General features: G+C 42.9%; 1 protein-coding gene across 2 annotated transcripts in view; it reads right to left on the minus strand.

Moving 5' to 3' along the window:
• The window catches only part of FAM91A1 (family with sequence similarity 91 member A1), an 87,091-nt gene that overhangs the window by 36,170 nt on the left and 31,816 nt on the right, over nucleotides 1-19,105 (minus strand). Inside the window, exons 1-2 of one of the 2 annotated variants that reach the window (XM_003354982.6) lie at nucleotides 5,099-5,412; nucleotides 398-482 (exon numbers count right to left, since the gene is read on the minus strand). In XM_003354982.6, the coding sequence (XP_003355030.1) occupies nucleotides 398-482; nucleotides 5,099-5,170 (157 nt within the window). In that variant the 5' untranslated portion in view covers nucleotides 5,171-5,412. Of the gene's footprint in view, nucleotides 1-397; nucleotides 483-5,098; nucleotides 5,413-19,105 lie in introns of those variants that run through there. The other variant, XM_085021716.1, reaches the window with a different exon arrangement.

The raw sequence follows: 19,105 nt of genomic DNA on the forward strand, positions 1-19,105 counted from the left end.
GCCCTAGAAAAGGCAAAAAGGCAAAAAAATAAAAAAAAATAAAGTCATATTATTTGCAAAATTTATACCTCAAAATAAAAAATTATTAAGAACTAATATACTTCTTTTCTGGCACATTTTCTCACCTAGAATAAAAAGACGACATGTAAATCAAAATTAATATACGTAAAATGAATCTATGAATAAAATCTCAAAAATAATTTTCATCAGAATTAAAAAGAAAAATCTATTTGTTAACACAAATTGTTCGGTGTGACAGATCAGTATAGAGTTTCTTAAAGTTTTTATATGAAAAAATTTCAGTATGATGAAATATCTAGTGAAAAGATAGGCGAGATTTAAGAAAATAATTCAGCAATAGTCACTTCCATCTCAAAGTAAAAATGTCTCCACTTACCTAAGTTATTTCTGTATCGTAACTGATTGCGGATACTGTACAGGACAACTTGCTTCTCATACTCTCTCTGTGAATTTCCAAGACTCTAAAAAAAATTTTCAAAAAAATTCAAAATAATTTTTAAGCTAAATAAGTTACTTTCTTCCCATAAAAATTCAATTCTTTGCCCCCTAATTTTATCCTGGAATCTCTAATTTCCAGAACTGAGTGAAGAAGATTTTCTTAAATTTTATTATACAACTTTCCTGCTATGGTATTAGAGCAAAAATGTGTTTATTTTCAATCTGCCTTTCTAAATGGACTTACTGAAATTAAGTATTCAATATCAGAATTCTCTTGCGGTGCAGTGGGTTAAGAATCTGGCATTGTTACTGCAGTGGCATGGGTTCAATCCCTGGCCAGGTAACTTCCACATGTCATGGGCGTGGCCAGAAGGAAAAAAAAAAAAAAATCTGAGTTCTACTGATAAAGATTTCCATCTTCACTGTTCCCACTTTTCGGGAGAGATGGATGCTTTCCTGCACCTACAGGTACTTAAATTTAAGAATGGCAACGAAAGACAGATTCCTGTCTGATAACTAGGTATAGTTGAGGGCTATCATTATTAAAAACTAAGATTTCTGGAGAATGTATGCAAAATACCTTTTAGCTGTGAACGTAGTATTTTAAGTTCACAACCAGATTCTCATGAAAGCAAAGAAATACGTATGATTACAGTTAATATAGTCAATGTGAGACCACGAACTTAATATGTGGCTGCTACCCCCCTTCTAATTACTAGGTATGATCTTTCCAACACACTATAAAATAAAATTAGACAGCATAAGAGACTAACGACATGAAGATCAGAGGATTCAGTTATTATACTTCTTACTCACAGACTCTTGAAAACCAAGGTAAATGTCCATATACATACTTGTCACTTAAGGCAATCTTCTCAAGACAAACGAAACTCAGATCTAAATAAACTGGTACATAACTGAACTAGTGGTGGATAGTTTTTTATGGAAAAAGGGACAGAGTAAGAAAACTAAAAATCTTTCTTTCGGCATCCAGATTAACTTATCTTTCACAGGCTAAAGTATAAACCACACTACCGCCAAAATGTGTGTGCTTATATTATTTTCATCCATTTTAACACTACAAGTAGTCAGGAGTAAGTTCACTGTAGAGAAACCACTATCCCATCTTTTACGTAGCACCAAAGCCAGAAGCAGTACTTAAGATATTTAGAGGGCCCAAAATACTAGGCTTTCTGTAAATCTTTCAGAGTCTTCTCTAGCTCTACTGCCAAATCAAAGTCTCTTTCTCAAAGAACACACACACATACACACACACACACACACACTCTCACTCAGACTCACGTAGCAGACAATTGGCTAAAATCTTAGCAACTCCCAAATTTGAGGATTTGCTCTTCTGTTTCAAAATAAGTCCCTTAATTTATCTTTACAACAATTTTCTCCCTTTAAAACTTTGCTCCTGGTAACTCCAGGATAAAAAGTCTAAGTCAAGCCACTTACACAAAATATAAGGGTCGAGAGTTCCCGTCGTGGTGCAGTGGTTGACGAATCCAACTAGGAACCATGAGGTTTCGGGTTCAATCCCTGGCCTTGCTCAGTGGGTTAAGGATCCAGTGTTGCTGTGAGCTGTGGTGTAGGTTGCAGACGCGGCTCGGATCCCGCGTTGCTGTGGCTCTGGCGTAGGCCGGTGGCTACAGCTCCAACTCAACCCCTAGCCTGGGAACCTCAATGTGCCGCGTAAGCAGCCCAAAAAACGGCAAAAAGACGAAAAAAAATAATATATATAAGGGTCCTCATTATTTGTACGTTAATTAGAGAATACAGCATCTATGAAACATCTAAGTCTTTTTGCAAGTCATTAAGTAATGACTGGTCCACGTGTGTGCACAAATAACTAAAAACTACAATAAAAGCTGATTTTATTCTTCACTACCCATGTATATAAAATATAACTGCTTTGTTCACAAAGATCCTTTGGCTTCTCTTCCACTCCTATCCCAAATTTCCCACCATCCAAAAAAAACCAAAAAAAACCAAAAAACCACAAAAAAAACCCCGTTGCCTCTAGGAGGTAACTAAGGAAAGGTCATTTTACTCTGAGCCAGTGGTGACCCTGCAGAAATACTGACCAGGTCTGACAAATGGAGTTGCCTGCATATAAAATGAACTGTAACAGATGGAGTGAAATAGGAACTGGCTGTAAAACACCCACTGTGCATCAGATTATACCAAAAACATAAGGAATTCTTTCTAAAGCTTTTGCTCCAACAAACCCGAAACCATTGTGTAGCCCCCCCCAAATACATAGATTTTTAATTAAAATTGACCTTCCTTGGATTATACAGAACCTCATCATAAGATATCCCTTAAAATAAAACAACTGTAAATTGTTTTGAACATTGATCTGAGGATCAATTACTCCAGATTTAGGTCAGGGAAACCTTCGTGAAAAGTTAACATTTGGGATTCAAAAGGAAGCAGCAAGTAATCTATAGAGACAGGTAGTGATAGCACTGGGATTTTATTTTACTTTATTTCATTTTGTCTTTTTAGGGCCCCACCTGAGAAAGTTCCCAGACTAGGGGTCTAATCGGAACTACAGCTGCTGGCCTGCACCACAGCCACAGCCACACCAAATCCGAGCTGCATCTGAGACCTACACCACCGCTCATGGAAACACCAGATCCTTAATCCACTGAGCAAGGTCAGGGATGGAACCCGCATCCTCATGGAAAGTAGTCGGGTTCGTTACCACTGAGCCACCAAGCGAACTTCTGGATTTGCATGTTAGAAACCTCACCCCAGTACGGTATGAAGAATGGATAGGAGGGTCCTTTTCTGAGGGCAAGAGACCAGACAGAAAGCCGATGCAGAAATCCAAGGTGGAGCTTGACCTAGGAAAACAGCGCAAGGCTAGCGAGAGTCCATGAAGTAACCTGTACAAATTAGTTCTGCAACACCTTCCACAAGAGGAAGCTTATTCTAAGCTAAAATAGTAATTTTTAAGATCTTACCAGAAAAAAAAAGTTTAAATTGTCACATTTGTACCTAGTTATAACACTGTTCTGACATTATTTTTAATAGTCATGAAATTCTTTTGCCAACACTAATTAGGATCGATTATTCCTGTTGGACGTAATCAAATCATCCATCTCTCTTCTATTATGCTACATTTATTTTTGTGAAAGGAAGGGCAGAGAAAATATGGAAACAAAGAAGGATTGTTGACTCTTCCATATGCCATATGCCACAAAACTCTAAAAACAAAGTGTCCATCAAAGCCCTCATTCAAGCTTAACAAGAGAAACTTATTCCTTCAGGTTTCGACCTTCCTTCTTCCAGTTCAAGATTAATGCCACATAGGCAGTCATTGCCACCTGAGAATTCTGAGTTCCCTCAATGTATCTTTCCACTTTCTTGTGCTTTTGATTCCTTAAAGTCAAAGCATCTTCTCTGCCACAAGATGCATCACCAGAAACTTAAATTATTCAGTTTTTGGAATTAAAACCCCACGCTGGGAGAGGACACAAAGTAATAATTTTTACACCATCATCACCACCACCCCCAGGACCCAGCACCAATGAAAAACAGAATTTCACTCTCAATCAAGTAGAATGGCAGGAACTTGAGGGTCAATCTTTGACCGGAGAACAATGCCTTCCATAAAGTACATAACACTCCCGTCATTAGATTGACCACCACCTGCTATATTACGTGTATTATTCAGTTACTTGTTTACTGTCCTCTTTCCTTACTAAAACGTAAGCTCCAGGAAGAGGGGGTTTCCTCTTGTCTACTGCTGCAAATTACCCTCACCTAAAACAAGGCATAGTACATAGTAGGTGTTCAATAAACATCTGTAAAACAATGGAGGAAAAAAACGCGACACTCAAGTATTTGAGAATTACCTCTCAGACAAAAGCCTTTTGTCATTCTCTTCTTGAAAGATCTCTAATAAACCCATCCTGTTGAGAGGATTAAGTCCAACAAAACAAAATACAAAAGTCTTTCAAAATCTGGCCCTGACTGCCACCACCCCCACTCACGAAGCCCCACCTCCAAACAAATCAATACAGCTACACCTCCAGGCTCGGTGGTAGGAAGTCGCTCACTACTCTCTCAAAACACGCTCTCACTCGTCCGCGCTTTTTAAAATGACATTCCCTCTCCCTGGAAAATCTTCCAAGTCTCTTATCTAGCCATCTCTTCTTCGTCCTTTAAGGCCCAATTTAAATGCCTCCTCTACACATCCTCTTGACACTCCCTGGACAATGCGACTTCCTCCTCTGTGCGTTCGCATATACACTTATGCAGTTTCGTGTGAGCTGCTATCACTCTGTAAATGTATTCATTTATTTCTAGACCCTTTCCCAACATCCCGAAATTCTGGAGGTCAAGGGCCGTGCTTTAATTAGCTTAAAGGTGCCTAGCCCAGTGCCTGGCTGAACCGAGAGTGCGTGCAAAGTCGCGAAGCCAGTCCAGTGGACACCATTCCATCCCATTTCGCAACGGCCCTATCCTGCCCCTGTGGCCCTGGGAGCGTCCCCTCCTCACCCCTGGGCTGCAGGTTCACCCTGGCGAGGGGAAGGCCAGGAATCAGCCTAGAGGCGCCAGCCACGGCCACGGGGCGCGGCGAGCAGATGCCGGCGAGGCGGGACCCCGGCCCCAGGTTCCATACCTGCCTCACGTTGGCCGGCAGCTTGCTCCACGGGTAGTTGTGCCGGATGTGGAACTCCACGTCTATGTTCATGATGCCGGGGGCCCGGGCGGGCGGCAGCGGCCGGGACCGCGGCTGGAAGGACGCCTCCCGCCTGCCCGCCCTCGGCCCGTCCCAGGAGCCCGCGGGAGGCCCCGCGCCTCACACTGCGGACGGCCGGGGCTGCCCCATGGCCAGGGCTCCCGACGACTCGGCGCGGCCCGGGCCACGGGGCACGCGAGCAACGAAGAGAGGTGGCCAGAAGCCTCGGCGGCTCCAAGTTTCTTCCTAGTTTCAGCCCGCCGGAAATGGCTTCGAGGTGCGTCACTTCCGCCCGCCAGCGAGGGGCTGGGGGGCGGAGCCCGGGGTTCCAGCCCCGCCCCCTCCACACTGGGGTCTGGCCTGAGTAGATAGAGCCGCAAGGTGCTCAGGTATGGCTCGCCCACCCGCGCACTCTCTGTGCCTCTGTCAGTCTCTGGATGAATTAATTGGGCTTGCATTGTACCATTGCTGGATGACCGACTTGCCCTCAAATGTGAGCCCAGGTGGCCCTGGAGCAGGCAGTTACAGGCGCTGGGGTGGGCTGCCCGAGAAGGAGCGACTTGGGAAGGGGGGGCCATAGCTAACTTAGAAGTGCGGGAGCTGTGGGCCCTAGCTCTCCATAGCCAACCCTGAACCGAGGCCGGGTGGGCAGGGCCCAGGCTCAGGAAGGAATGTTCAAGACAGAGCTTTACTCCCAGTAGAGGCGTAGGGCAGAGGTCTAATGACCCTTCACCTCCTGAAAGTTGCTGCATCTTGTGAAAGAGAAACGTTGCGCTCTAAGCTTCCCATTTAACCCCATTCTCCCCAACCCCTTAACACACACACACACTTTTGGCAGATCGAGTTTCACTCAACTAGTGTAAACTATCAGAATATAGAAGTCGTTACTATTCTGCATTATAACTCTTTGAAAATGTAGTCCTTTCATATATCTTTGTTTAAAGTGAATTTGCCCCAAGGATTCATTTTTCACAAAGGTATTTACACCGTGAGTCTCCTGATTGGTTGGTTTCATTCATCTGAAATAAAGATATGAGAAGAAACCTTCCATGGTCATATGTTTCAACACCAAGAAATATACCTATTGATCCATAAGGGCAGGTGTTACTCTCCTTCTTATGGTCATTATCCCAGTGGTAATCCATTCACCAGAACCGCTTTCAAAAAGGGGTTCTTCAAATCACCTGATGATACCAATTCATGTGAAATACTTCTTTTTGTTACTCCAATTAATGTTATATGAGTTACAGGTTTGTATTGATAAATAGTAAGTTTTCTGTTAAAAAGAAAAAAACAAAACAAAGGTTCAAATTCTTTAAGTGTAGGGATTCAGCTAAAATGTTAAACAGCTGGTGCTCACGTGGGGAGGCCCTAAGGGAATCTAGGAGATAAAGATTCTTGGGCACAGCCTCTTGTTTCTGCTTCTGCTCCATGCTGCAACCTCCAGTCACTTTTTAATGGCATATCAAGCCTGCTTTAATTTCAGTTCTAGTGAGAATGTCTTTGGGGACCCTTTCGTCCAGAATTTGTTACACTGGCTTAGCAAACCCATGATCATTGTTACTGGCAAGCAACCATAGATGAATTCAGTATTTCTGTGATTACATTTGTTTATTCTTTTTATTTGTTTTCTTTTTATGGCTGCAACTGTGGCATATGGAGGTTCCCGGGCTAGGGGTTGAATTGGAGCTGCAGCTGCAGGCCTACACCACAGCCACAGCAACATAGCCTCCAAGCCACGTCTGTGACCTACACAGCAGCTTGCAGCAAGGCCAGATCCTTAACCCACTAAGTGAGACCAGGGATGGAACCCACATCCTCACAGATACTATATTGGGTTCTTAACCCATTAAGCCACAACGAGAACTCTTACATTTCAGTTTAAACAATGGTTTTTAAATAATATTTTATTACACTTGACAGATCTATACTCAGAACTTTTTATGATGCCTAGAGCACAGCTCAGCAGCTGGCCAGTCTGATATGTGGCCGGGACCTTATGTAATATATTTGGTATATTGAAACGAATATGGTCCATGCTGCTCTTCACATATGCATTGGTGTCAGGTTGTGTCAACTATAAAGAGCCCATCACTAAATGCTTAGAATCCTATGTCTACAGACCTTCATTGTCATAGCTAAAATTAAAGGAACTCTGATCATGAGATGTTTATTCAACAAATATTGTTTACCTGCCTTTTATGTATTAAACCCTTGGCTTATAATAGGTTGTCATTGCTCACAACCTTATAAAAGAATACCACTCTTACGATCGTGATTTAACAGAGGAGGAAACCGAGGCTTGGCTGGGCTGCCTGACCTGCTCACAAGATCACACAGGCGGTAGTGACGGAGCCAAACTGGAGCCCAAGGTTCCTTTATGCCAGAGCCACCCTTTCAGCTCCTCAGTTCAGGCTCTCTCTGAACTGTTCTGCCTGCTATTCCAATTCAGACACTGTTCATTTAAAATCAACAACATAAATCCCCCTCAAAAATTTTTTTTAATACTTAAGTGTAGAATGGAGTTCCTTTCGTGGCACAGTGGTTAACAAATCTGACTAGGAACCATGAGATTGCAGGTTCGATCCCTGGCCTTGCTCAGTGGGTTAAGGATCCGGCATTGCCGTGAGCTGTGGTGTAGGCTGCAGAGGTGGCTTGGATCCCATGTTGCTGTGGCTCTAGTGTAGGCCAGCGGCTACAGCTCTGATTCGACCCCTAGCCTGGGAACCTCCATATGCCACGGGAGTGGCCCTAGAAAAGGCCAAAAAAAAAAAAAAAATTAAGTGTAGAAGAACTCATATTCTTCCAGAGTCTAACTTTGGCTTAATTCAGCGTAAGCAACAACAAAAATTAAATTAACATAATTTTTAAATCCTTGTAACCCACTGTTTAGGGAATTATCGCAGTCAAACAGGAAAGTGCCTGCTAAATTCATCATTTTTATCAACAAATATCAGATATAGTGTGGATACATCAAAAACTACAGAAGTAGATAGGGCTGGTGAAAATGAACTTACACCCGCTAAATCAAAAAGACACAGACCTTTGGAAACTTGACCACGAAAAAAACATGCTAACTCAGTAAGGAGCTGAGAAAGGCAGAAATCTGAAGGAGGAAAAGGTAATAGATCAAAGCGACGTATGGGAAGAATCTAAACAACAAGCTCTTCCATGTGGGAACTGGTGACAGAGTTTGACTTGTGAAAAACAGGGTTCTCATCAAAACCCTTATCTCCCTTGTTTCCCCCAAGGTGTCCAGTCTTTGAGAGATGGGAAACGAAGCAGTTCAGAGACTGCAGGCTAATCCTCAGGGCTCAAAGACCCCTCTTCTGGGAAGTTCAGGAACAGAACTGCTCCCTCAAACACCAGGAAGCAAAAACAAGCCACTGGGCTCCACAGGCAGCACTCATTACATCATTGAGCCTTTTTGGTAAAAGTAATGCCCATCCTTTTAGGTTCTTTACTCAGGCCCCCTGCTATTTCTGCTTAATAGATCTTTGCTTTTCAAATTCCAAAGAGGTCAGAAACTGCAGTGTTAGAAGCCCTGTCTCAGAAACTGCCATTCAAATTAACCTTATGAGTGAACACCATGTTCAAAAATACAAGGGCAAGGAGTTCCTGTTGTGGCTCAGTGGTAACAAACCCAACTAGTATCCATGAGGATGTGGGTTTGATCCCTGGCCTCACTCAGAGGGTTAAGGATCCAGTGTTTTTGTGAGCTGCGGAGTAGGTCGCAGACGTGGCTTGGATGCTGTGTTGCTGTGGCTGTGGCATAGACTGCTTCAATCCCTAGCTTGGGAACTTCCATATGCTCTAGGTGAGGCCCTAAAAAGAGAAAAAATAAAAATGATAAAAAAAATACAAGTGCATGTTGAGTTGATCTTACCTGGCTTTACCAGTTTGGACTAAGGAAAATTACTCAACCGGCTTGAGCAAGCTGCCCTTCAGAAAGACTGCAGAACCATTTCATTCCCACAATTCCAACAAAAATAAGGAGCAAGAACAACCCAGAAGCAAGGAGCTATCTGGGGATCTAATATCACAGACTCCAGAATATTATTACTCCCTGGGATGTGTGAAACAATGGCCCCCAAAGAGGTCCATGTCTCAATCCTTGGAACCTGAGAAGATGTTACCTCACATGACAGAAGAGACTTCGCTGATGTGATTAAGGCTCTTGAGATGGGGAGATTATCCCGGATCATCTGATCGGGCTCCGTGTAATCACAGGGTCCTTCTGAGAGGAAGGCAAGAGAGCCAGAGTCAGAGATGGAGATATGACAACTGAAGCAGAGCTCGGAGTGACACAGGGCCACAAGGCAAGGAATATGGGCAGCTTCTTGGCTCTGAGAAATGAAAACAGATTCTCTTCCGGAGCTCCTGAAAAGATCATAGCCCTCCAGCCAACTCACTTTGGACTTCTGGTCTCCAGAACTCTAAGATAATAAATGAGTGTTGTTCCAGGCTGCTAAATTGGTACTTGTTTGTTATCGCATCCATAGGAAATTAATTTACTCCAACAACAATAAAATACCCCAGTACCCAAACAGCTGATGCATCAAATTTCATAATTAAATCACTAGAGTTGAAGTATAAATACCCTAGGAGGAATAATGACTTTTTAGCCTTATAGATTTTTTTTTTTAGTATACATGTGATATCACATTGTTTCCTGAGAGCAAGTTTGAAAGAGAAAGAGCCGGGGGGGCGGGGGGGGGGGCATTAAATGAAGCCAGGGAAGCACCTGCTCAGGAGGAAGCAATGTTCAGAGGAAAGAGGACGTCACGGTGAACAATTTTTGTTTCGCAGTTTTGCCGGAGTCTGATCTCGGCCGTGGTTTTCCCTCCTGATAGTGCTTTTGTTTTAGTGCATGAACCAGTGCATCACGCCTAATACTCAACACCGTGGCCTAGCTGGTTCTTACCTCATGGCTTTCGCCCTTCCTGTTCCCTTGGCCTTGAACGCCTTTCCCCCAGACCTTTGCACAGCACACTCCCTTTCATTCCACCCACTGTCACGTGGAGTGTCCTTCACCAACTGCTCTGTCCAACCCAGCCACTTCTCCCCCTCCTCTCTCCAACACATTATCTTGGTTTACTTCCTCTCTTGCAAAGAATCACTATTTGACATTATCCTGCCTGATACCTTACGTATTGTCTGATCCCCATGAACGAAAGGACCTTGTTGGGGTTCTTGTCGTGGCTCAGCAGTAACGAACCCGACTAATAACCATGAGGGTACGGTTTGATCCCTGACCTCAATCAGTGGGTTAAGGATCTGGCGTTGCTGTGAGCTGTGGTGTAGGTCGCAGATGCAGCTCAGATCTGGCATTGCTGTGCCTGTGGTGTAGGCCAGTGGCTACAGCTCTGATTCCACCCCTAGCCTGGGAACTTTCATATGTTTGGGTGTGGCCCTAAAAGAGAGAGAAAAAAAAAAAAAAAAAAAAGCACCCTGTCTGTCCTGTTCATCAGTCTCTCTCCAGTATATAGAATCATGCCTCACAGGTAGTAAGTGCTCAACAAAAGTCATCAAAAGCATTGAATGAGTGAACTAGTTACATGACATTTCACCTTCTCAGTTGAGTCTTCCTCAACCAGGCTATTTAAAATTCTATCACCTCTCCAGTCTTCCTCAGCCACCTCCCCTACATTATTTTTCTTCACAACATTTATTACCATGTAATATATATTTTTTGTCTTTTTTTAGGACCACATCCATGGCATATGGAGGTTTCCAGGCTGGGGGGTCGAACTGGAGCTGCAACTGCTGGCCTACAACCAGAGCCACAGCAATGCCAGATCTGAGTCACATCTACAACCTGCACCACAGCTCACAGCAACGCCAGATCTTTAACTCATGGAGCAAGGCCAGGGATTGAACCTGCTTCCTCATGAATACTAGTCAGGTTCGTTTCCACTGAGCCACAACGGGAACTCCACCATGTAATATATTTAATAATTTACTTAGTTTTTAAAATTGTCTCCCCCATTAGACTCAAAGCACCCCAAAGGTAGGAACTTCTGTCTGCTTTGTTCCCTGCTGTGTCCTCAGGCTCCGAAGAGCACCGTAGTATTCCATGGATGAATAGGTGTTGCCTAGGGAGCAGAATTCTCATAAAAATCCAGACATGGAGATTCTCTTGGAAATGTAGGAAATTCCACAACATTAGACCCCTTTCCCCGAAGCGGTCAGGGGAGCTGAGGACAGGCGGCCCGGCTTAGAACACGGGCTTTCTCAGTGCCATGCTCTCCAGGACTCCTGCCTCGGTTACAGAAGCTGTCAGTTGTGAACACCCTCTCACCTGTGCTTTGTTTATCTCGGGGTAGAGAAATATCTCTCTAACCTTGTCTCTGTTGAAAGGGAAGGAAATGAAAGCTAACTTGCAAGGCACAGCTGTCCATCCTCAGTTGCATTAGGGACTTCAGAACAGCAAGACATTATGAGTTCCCTAAACATGTCACATTGTTTAATGCCTGTGGGGTCATTGCATGTAGACTATCCCTCTCTGGAATGTTTCTCTTCCTTCTCTTCCTGGAAACCTTCTCATCCTGACGCTGTGACTGGAACACTGAAGAATGAGAAGGTGAAGATGGAGCGGTGGGAAGAGGCACGATTATATGGGACTATTGTCCTCAACATTAAGGAGCTGTAAACTTCCTCTATGAGTGATGGAAGAGAACTGGATGCAAAACTACTTTAGAGAGAAGCAGAGAGATCCTCCTCCACAGAGCCTGTGAAAGGTTAATATTATATATTTATGTATAATACACATTATATTTCTGCCATCTGAAGACAGTGTATTTAGAAAATGTTTGTGGTCTGACGTGGAAATGAATACCGTTCCAGTATCAAGCCAGGTCACCTCAAGGCCAAGGCTGAACAGTTGTAATAATAAAGGTGGCCACTAGGGGCTGATCTCCCCCAACATTTCTATACCTAAAACCCTACGAGTTCTACATGTCCCATTTCTCACTATTGATTTTTTTTTTTGGATTATTGTTTTTCAGAATTAAAAAAAAATTTTTATTAAGTTACAGTTGTTTACAATGTTCCTTCAATTTATACTGCACAGCAAAGTGACCAAGTCACACACACACACACATATATACATTCTTTCATTTATATATATATATTCTATCATCTGCCATGTTTTAATTCAGGAGATTGGACATAGTTCCCTGTGCTGTACAGTAGGACCTCACTGCTTATCCATTCCAAATGTAATAGTCTGCATCTACCAAGCCCAAACTCCCTGTCCATCCCACTCCCTCCCCCCTCCCCCAGGCAACCTCAAGTCTGCTCTCTGTGTCCATGACCTGGTTCTGTTGTATAGATAGGATCATTTATGCCATATTTTGACTTTTATCCAAACCATTTTCTCAGGCCTTAAAGTCCTTGAAATTCTTTCTCTAATTTGTCTTCAGTATTCGATAGCACCAAAAACTACTGATTCTTCCCTGAAAACTGATGGATTTAGGACTGCTGAGCCGTGGTCCAGCTGAGGTTTGTACAATCTCAAGGTCACCATTGAGCCTAAAGTTTTGTGCCCTTCAGCCGCTCAGGTTGACAGGGTAAGTCAGTCAGCTATGAGGCATGGTTTATCCATAATAGAAAATATTTTCATAATACCCATGATAAGGAGTAAAATGACATTTTGAGTGAATAGAATTTGGGATTTCCACAGTAGGCAGTTAACTTTTTTAAAAAAAAAAGATGTTGGACTAGTTGGAAAAATAACTATAGAGGTAAAAGGAATAAAGTTGTAAAAGCCCATAGAAGTGAGGAGGCATCTGGAGAGTTTCTCTCATTTTCCGCCTTTACCTCATCAAATTAGTTAATTTAAGTAAGTGGGTAAGATACAGAATCAAAATTGTGATGCCTTTTTTTTTTTTTTTGGTCTTTTTGCCTTTTTTAGAGCTGCTCCTGTGGCATATGGAGGTTCCCAGGCTAGGGGTCCAATCAGAGCTACAGCTGCCGGCCAACACTATAGCCACAGCAACATGGGATCCAAGCCACGTCTGCAACCTATACCACAGCTCATGGCAATGCCGGATCCTTAACCCACTGAGCAAGGGCAGGGATCGAACCCGCAACCTCATGGTTCCTAGTCGGATTCATTAACCACTGCGCCACGACGGGAACTCTGCCATTTTTTTTTTAACTGGGAGGGGAAAGGGTCGTTCTAGGAGCATGGGCATGTCCTGTGAAGTTTTTTAAACTTAGCAACGTCCAGACCTCACACCAGAACAAGTACACCAGACTTCCTTGTTGGAGCCCAGGGACTTGCATATTTTTATTTATTGATTTATTGGTCACACCCACCAGCATATGGAAGTTGTGGAGCCACGGATGTGAACCTACACCACAGCAGCAATCCAAGCCGCTGCAGAGACAATGCCAGATCTTTAACCCACTGCTACACAAGAGAACTCCAGGGAATTTTTTAAATGTCCCCAGGTGCCTCAGAGGACAGCGGGTTGACAACCACTTCTTGGGCTTCTTTGGACCTCAGGTACTCAATAAGCACTTACTGAAATGCATGGGTATGATGATGAGACTAACAAAGATGCCTTCCAAATCCACTGGAACGCCACAACTCAATAACCCCATGGCTGACTATAATTTTTTTTCATATGCAAAATAATTCCCCCCATCTATGCTTTTCTGTATGAGAAATAAGCAGGCATCTCTTTAACATTCACGTAGGCCAAGGAAATATTTCTCTCCCCCTTGATAACCACTGGGAGGGCCATGAGATACATGAAGAATGACATGCTGCTGGACTGACATGGCAATTATTTGAGTTTGGGTTACACCTGCAGTATTGGTCCAGCTCAGATCTTTTTAGCTTATGTGGGTAGATTGTCACAGTGGCTTAGAACCTGGCTGAAAGGAAATATTTTTTTTTTGTTTCCTTCTGCATTGTGTCACTCAAACTATACACCTTTAGCAACACGTAATCTCTTTATGGTCCAACAAGAAATATGAGTGTGTCTACTAGTGTAATGATGATCAGGGATTCAATTAAGCATCCAAGGACTGTTTCGTGACCCCTGTAAATGAGATCTCAGTGAGAGATAGGTCACCTTCTTGGCTACCTTTACAACTGATCCCAGGAAAATGTAAACTGGCTCTTTCTTGGCCCAGGTCTGTGTAAGCATTTGTTCTCTCACTTTACAGAAGTAAATTCTCTTTCTTTTAGAATTTGCAAAGATTTAGTTCAATGCCATTAGTGATCATATCCTTTAAGAATTTGTATAACCTCAACACAGAGCAGTTTTCTTTTTTTCTTTTAAAGAATATTAGAAGCCAACTGAAATCATGTACCTGGTAAAAGATAGACCCAGGAAAGCAAAAGTCAGGGAAATATTAATCAAACGGCATTATCCATTTGCATTTGAGCATAAGGATTATTACAAAGAAAGATAGTCAAGGTTCCTCTTTTGAAATTAAAAAAAAGAGAGATTTTTTTAGTCAGATTAAGACAGTAGTCTTTTTTTTTTTTTTTTTTTTTTTTTTTGCTTTTTAGGGCTTCACCCATGGCATGTGGAGGTTCCCAGGCTAGGGGCTGAATCAGAGCTGCAGCTGGCTGTCTACGCCACAGCCACAGCCACACAGGATCCAAGCCGCATCTGCAACCTACACCACAGCTCACGACAACGCCAGATCCTTAACCCACTGAGCGAGACCAGGGATCGAACCCGCAACCTCACGTTTCTAGTCAGAAACAACAGGAACTCCGAGACAGTAGTCTTGAAAGCCAGGTTTTGTCGAGTAACAGCTTTCTGAATTATTTCATTTTAGTTCCCACTGGCATATCTTGAGGAGAAACAGGGAGGAAGATGAAATCTTTAAGATGGAGCATTGCTGAGTGGAAACCACTGCCCCAGTGATATTTAATCAGGAAGAGACTGAATTAAGAGTATGTATACCTGGCTGCTGTGTGGCACTGGGAACTGCATCTAGTCTCTTATGACGGAGCATGATAATGTGAGAAAAAAGAATGCATATGTCTATGTGTGACTGGGTTACCTCGCTGTACAGTAGAAAATTGACAGAGCACTGTAAACCAGCTGTCATGGAAAAAAATAAAAATCATTAAAAAGAGTCTGTATACCTGAAATTAACACTATTGTAAATCCACTACACTTTAATTTTTTTTTTAAAGAGTATCTTAATTTGTAGATTTAAGGCCCTAACCCCTGCACACACACTATCCAGGGGCGTGACAGTATGAGGACAATTGATTCATCTTTGAAAACAAAGCAGCTACAATTTGTGTATATGACTATTCAAGTGTAAGCATTCTCAACCCGCTCCCCACCCCCACCCCAAACTGCCAGCTTTAATCTGAGCTGATACCTTTTCTGCATAGAGATAAGGAGCAAGACTGAACAAGTGGGCTGGTCCCTCACTTAATTTGATGGAATGCAAAGAATATAAGAATGGGTGCCAGAAGTTCGCGTCGTGGCTCAGGGGTTAACGAATCCGACTAGGAACCATGAGGTTGCGGGTTCGATCCCTGGCCTTGCTCAGTGGGTTAAGGATCTGGCGTTGCCGTGAGCTGTGGTGTAGGCTGGCGGCTACAGTTCCAATTAGACCCCTAGCCTGGGAACCTCCATATGCCGCAGGAACGGCCCAAGAAATGGCAAAAAGAAAAAAAAAAAAGAATGGGTGCCATATACATGGGGCCAGGGGAAGGAAGTAGCTCTTCTGATTGACACTTCTGGGAGCAGTCATGGGGGAGGTGCCTTTTTTTGCTGGGCTTTAATGTTTAGGTAGATATGAAGGGATTGGAGGGAAGGTGTTTGGACTGGCAGAGAAGAGTGTAGGAGGTGCCATGGTGGCTGGGGCACATGAAAATAAAAGGATTCAGTGCCGCTCTTGCTAGACTTGGTTGTCTAGTAAGATTTAGTGACCAGAAAGCCCCACTTGAGAAATGATTTGTCCTTTCATAGCTTTTTAGTGTTTTATGATATATTAATACATCATGACTGTGTTCATAATGCATTGATCATTGTATTTAAAATCCTAACAAACATATTCAAATAGAAAGAAAGGACCTAATTTTTAATCTATTTTTACATAGAACACCCCCTCCTAAAAAAATCTTGATATGCTTGAACACCAAGTCAAGGAAAGAAAGGCAGCTTAAATATTTATTTAAGGAGATTGAGGCCCCTTGTTGCTTCTTCCCAAGTGGACAGTCACTGGATTCTAGAAAAATGAGAAGCCGCTTGTTCATTTTATAAGTAAACCACAGGATTAAAGATTCACCATAGATTGCATTAAAAACCAAGAGCTGGTACAAGCTGGTACCGTGTATTTACTTCTGATATGAGAAACGAGACACACCTGCTATTAATGAATAATGACATGATACTATGGAAGAATACCCAGGAAAACATACCAGAGCAGGTTAGTCATATCATTTCATCACACCCATAATTATTTCTGAGCTTCTCACTGTGAGACTTCAGAATTCTCTAGACCAGGAGTTCTCAACTGGGGCAATCTTATCCTCAGGGGCATGTGAAAATGTCCGGAGACTTGTTTAGCTATCACAACTGGAAAAGATAATTACTGGCATCTAGTGGGTAGAGGGTGGAAATACTGCCCTTAAATGCATAAGACGGCCCTACATATATACCAAAAAAAAAAAAAAAAAAAAAAGAATTGTCTCTTCAATATCAATAGTGCCGAGGTTGAGAACTTTCCTTGGAATGAAATCATCTTGCACGAAAGTGAGTGCTCTAAAAGCATTCACTCCCAAAGTTTCTTACTGCAAATTCCAAATCAGTTCTGCAGATTTTTGGTGCAATCATTGTACAGGAATCCACATTCATCCCAACTTATGCAGTTGTCAGTTAGATCACAGCAGCCCGAATTCAAATCCTCATTTGACTTTTTACTGAGTGAACTTTCATCGTTTAAGCCCCATCTGTAGAGTGGGGGAGGTCATAGTAACCACCTCATAAACTTGTGACCATGTTCAAGTGAACAAACAAAGGTCAAGTGCTCAGAACATGGTCTTGCCCGTCACACTAAACAAGTGTAAACTTTCGTATTATTACTATTGATTTTATCACCATCATTCCGCGGCCCAAAGAGAAATGTAAAGGGTTGCTAGTATCTAGAATGATTTCCAAAAGTGTAGTCATTTGAATAATAATGTTATTATTTTCAATATCATCTAAGCTACTATTTACTCAAGATTTTTCTTTAAATTGTAACACTTCACAGTCTTTACAGATTTGTCCTGTCCTTTACAGGTCTAATAGCTTAGTTGTGTTTTCTTAATGCATATAAAATAATGCCATGCTAGCAAAGATTTTGTGTTCCCCATAAAGTCATCTCATGTGCCCCACTGTAGAATGCCACAGTTAGACAGCCAACCCCTTTCTAGTGGACTTTTGTCATTCTTTTGGCTGCTCAACAGCGAAACATTTTATTGGTTTTGCTGGAGGCACAGTCCACCTCCCATCAAAGAAGTTATAAATGCCAATATTTTCTTTCCCAGCTGCCTTTGCAGCTGAGGCAGGAGCACGTGACCTCAGCCTCGCCAATCAGACATGCTCGTGACTGTGTGCGAATCAGGAGCTGAGGACCAGAGCAGCAGGCACCTGGTCAATCCTCCTGGTCTCCGTGAGATGCGCTTCAGTGGCAGGAGCGGCCAGCAGCCCCGGGAGGCGGAGGGGGCAGAGATTCTCTCACTGGCCCCAAATGACTCAGTACTGAGTGAATTCCCAGAATTGCAAACGAAAATGCCAGAGGGACCAGGCAACTAAGTGAACCACACGAGCCAGCTCAGGGGATGGAGGGGGCCATGTGAACTCAAGGTCTCGTGTCTTCTCATATGAACACCTACCACTCAGTTCCAGCCATCTGTACTCATGTAGAGACAGAAGCCCTGCACTTCCAGCTCAAATTTTTCAAGAGAAATGGGAACTCTGAATTTTATGTGAACCTGATGGGCAACCAATTGAAACACACAAATTAAAACTCACTGTGTGGGGCTACACTGATGAGCATGTTCCTGTGACTGAGAGAGAAGTTAAAGCAGCCTCTCTCTTACATTTTGTAAGACTTCAAGTAACCAATAGTATCAAGTAATAACATCATTAGGAATAATAATAGTATTAAGTGATACCACTTAATAGTATTACCTATGAATATTAAGTAGGAATAATAATAAGTAACTGTCATATTAGTAAGACTTTAAGACTTCCACATTTTCTACGACCTTCCAAGGCAGAGCCTTATCCCTGAATCCAACACAGTTCCATGTCTCTATACTTTCACTCATGTTGTTCCATCTTCCTTTATTAGCCCCACTTGCCTCACTGCTTTTCTTTCTAAACCCTATTCAAGGGTCACCTCCTTCTGGAAGCCTCTCCTGATTTCCTCTCCTACCTTTCCTCCCCCATTCATCCATCTTAGGTTAAGTACCCCCATAACACTCAGGGATAACATTCCAAACATTAAAGAAAAACAATGCCTTCATCCCAATTCTCTCAAAAACAGATGGACAAAGCTTACATCCTAACACTTTACCAGGGGGTCCAATCCCAGGGCAGCAAGAGTGAGGGGGGGACAATATGAGTTGAGAAAGAACAGAAAGCAAATATAAGATACTCTGTTCCTAAGCAAGCAAGCCACCACATCTGAAGAACATCCAATTGGTTGCTGAGTCCTGTGGGTACCTCCCAGATGCAGGATGAAACTACTGTACCTCAAAACAGTTACTTGGGGGCAGGAGGGGTGAGAAATCTATACTTTGATTCCTTCCCATCTTCAGCCTCCTATGGGTCAAAATTTGAGCCATGGGGTAGGGACGCCCCCACCCCAGAATGAGTGTGCATGCACACACACGCCTGACTGCCAGTCTGCCTCCACCCTAGCACTTCCCCATCGCATGAAAAGATGTATATGTTCTTTTTTGACAAT

The sequence above is a fragment of the Sus scrofa genome, chromosome 4, assembly GCF_054392235.1.
Source record: "Sus scrofa isolate SSC_HxYL_T2T_F1_AM1 chromosome 4, Sscrofa_HxYL_maternal_Yorkshire_Landrace_v2.0, whole genome shotgun sequence".
In the NCBI taxonomy this organism is placed as follows: Eukaryota; Metazoa; Chordata; class Mammalia; order Artiodactyla; family Suidae; genus Sus; species Sus scrofa.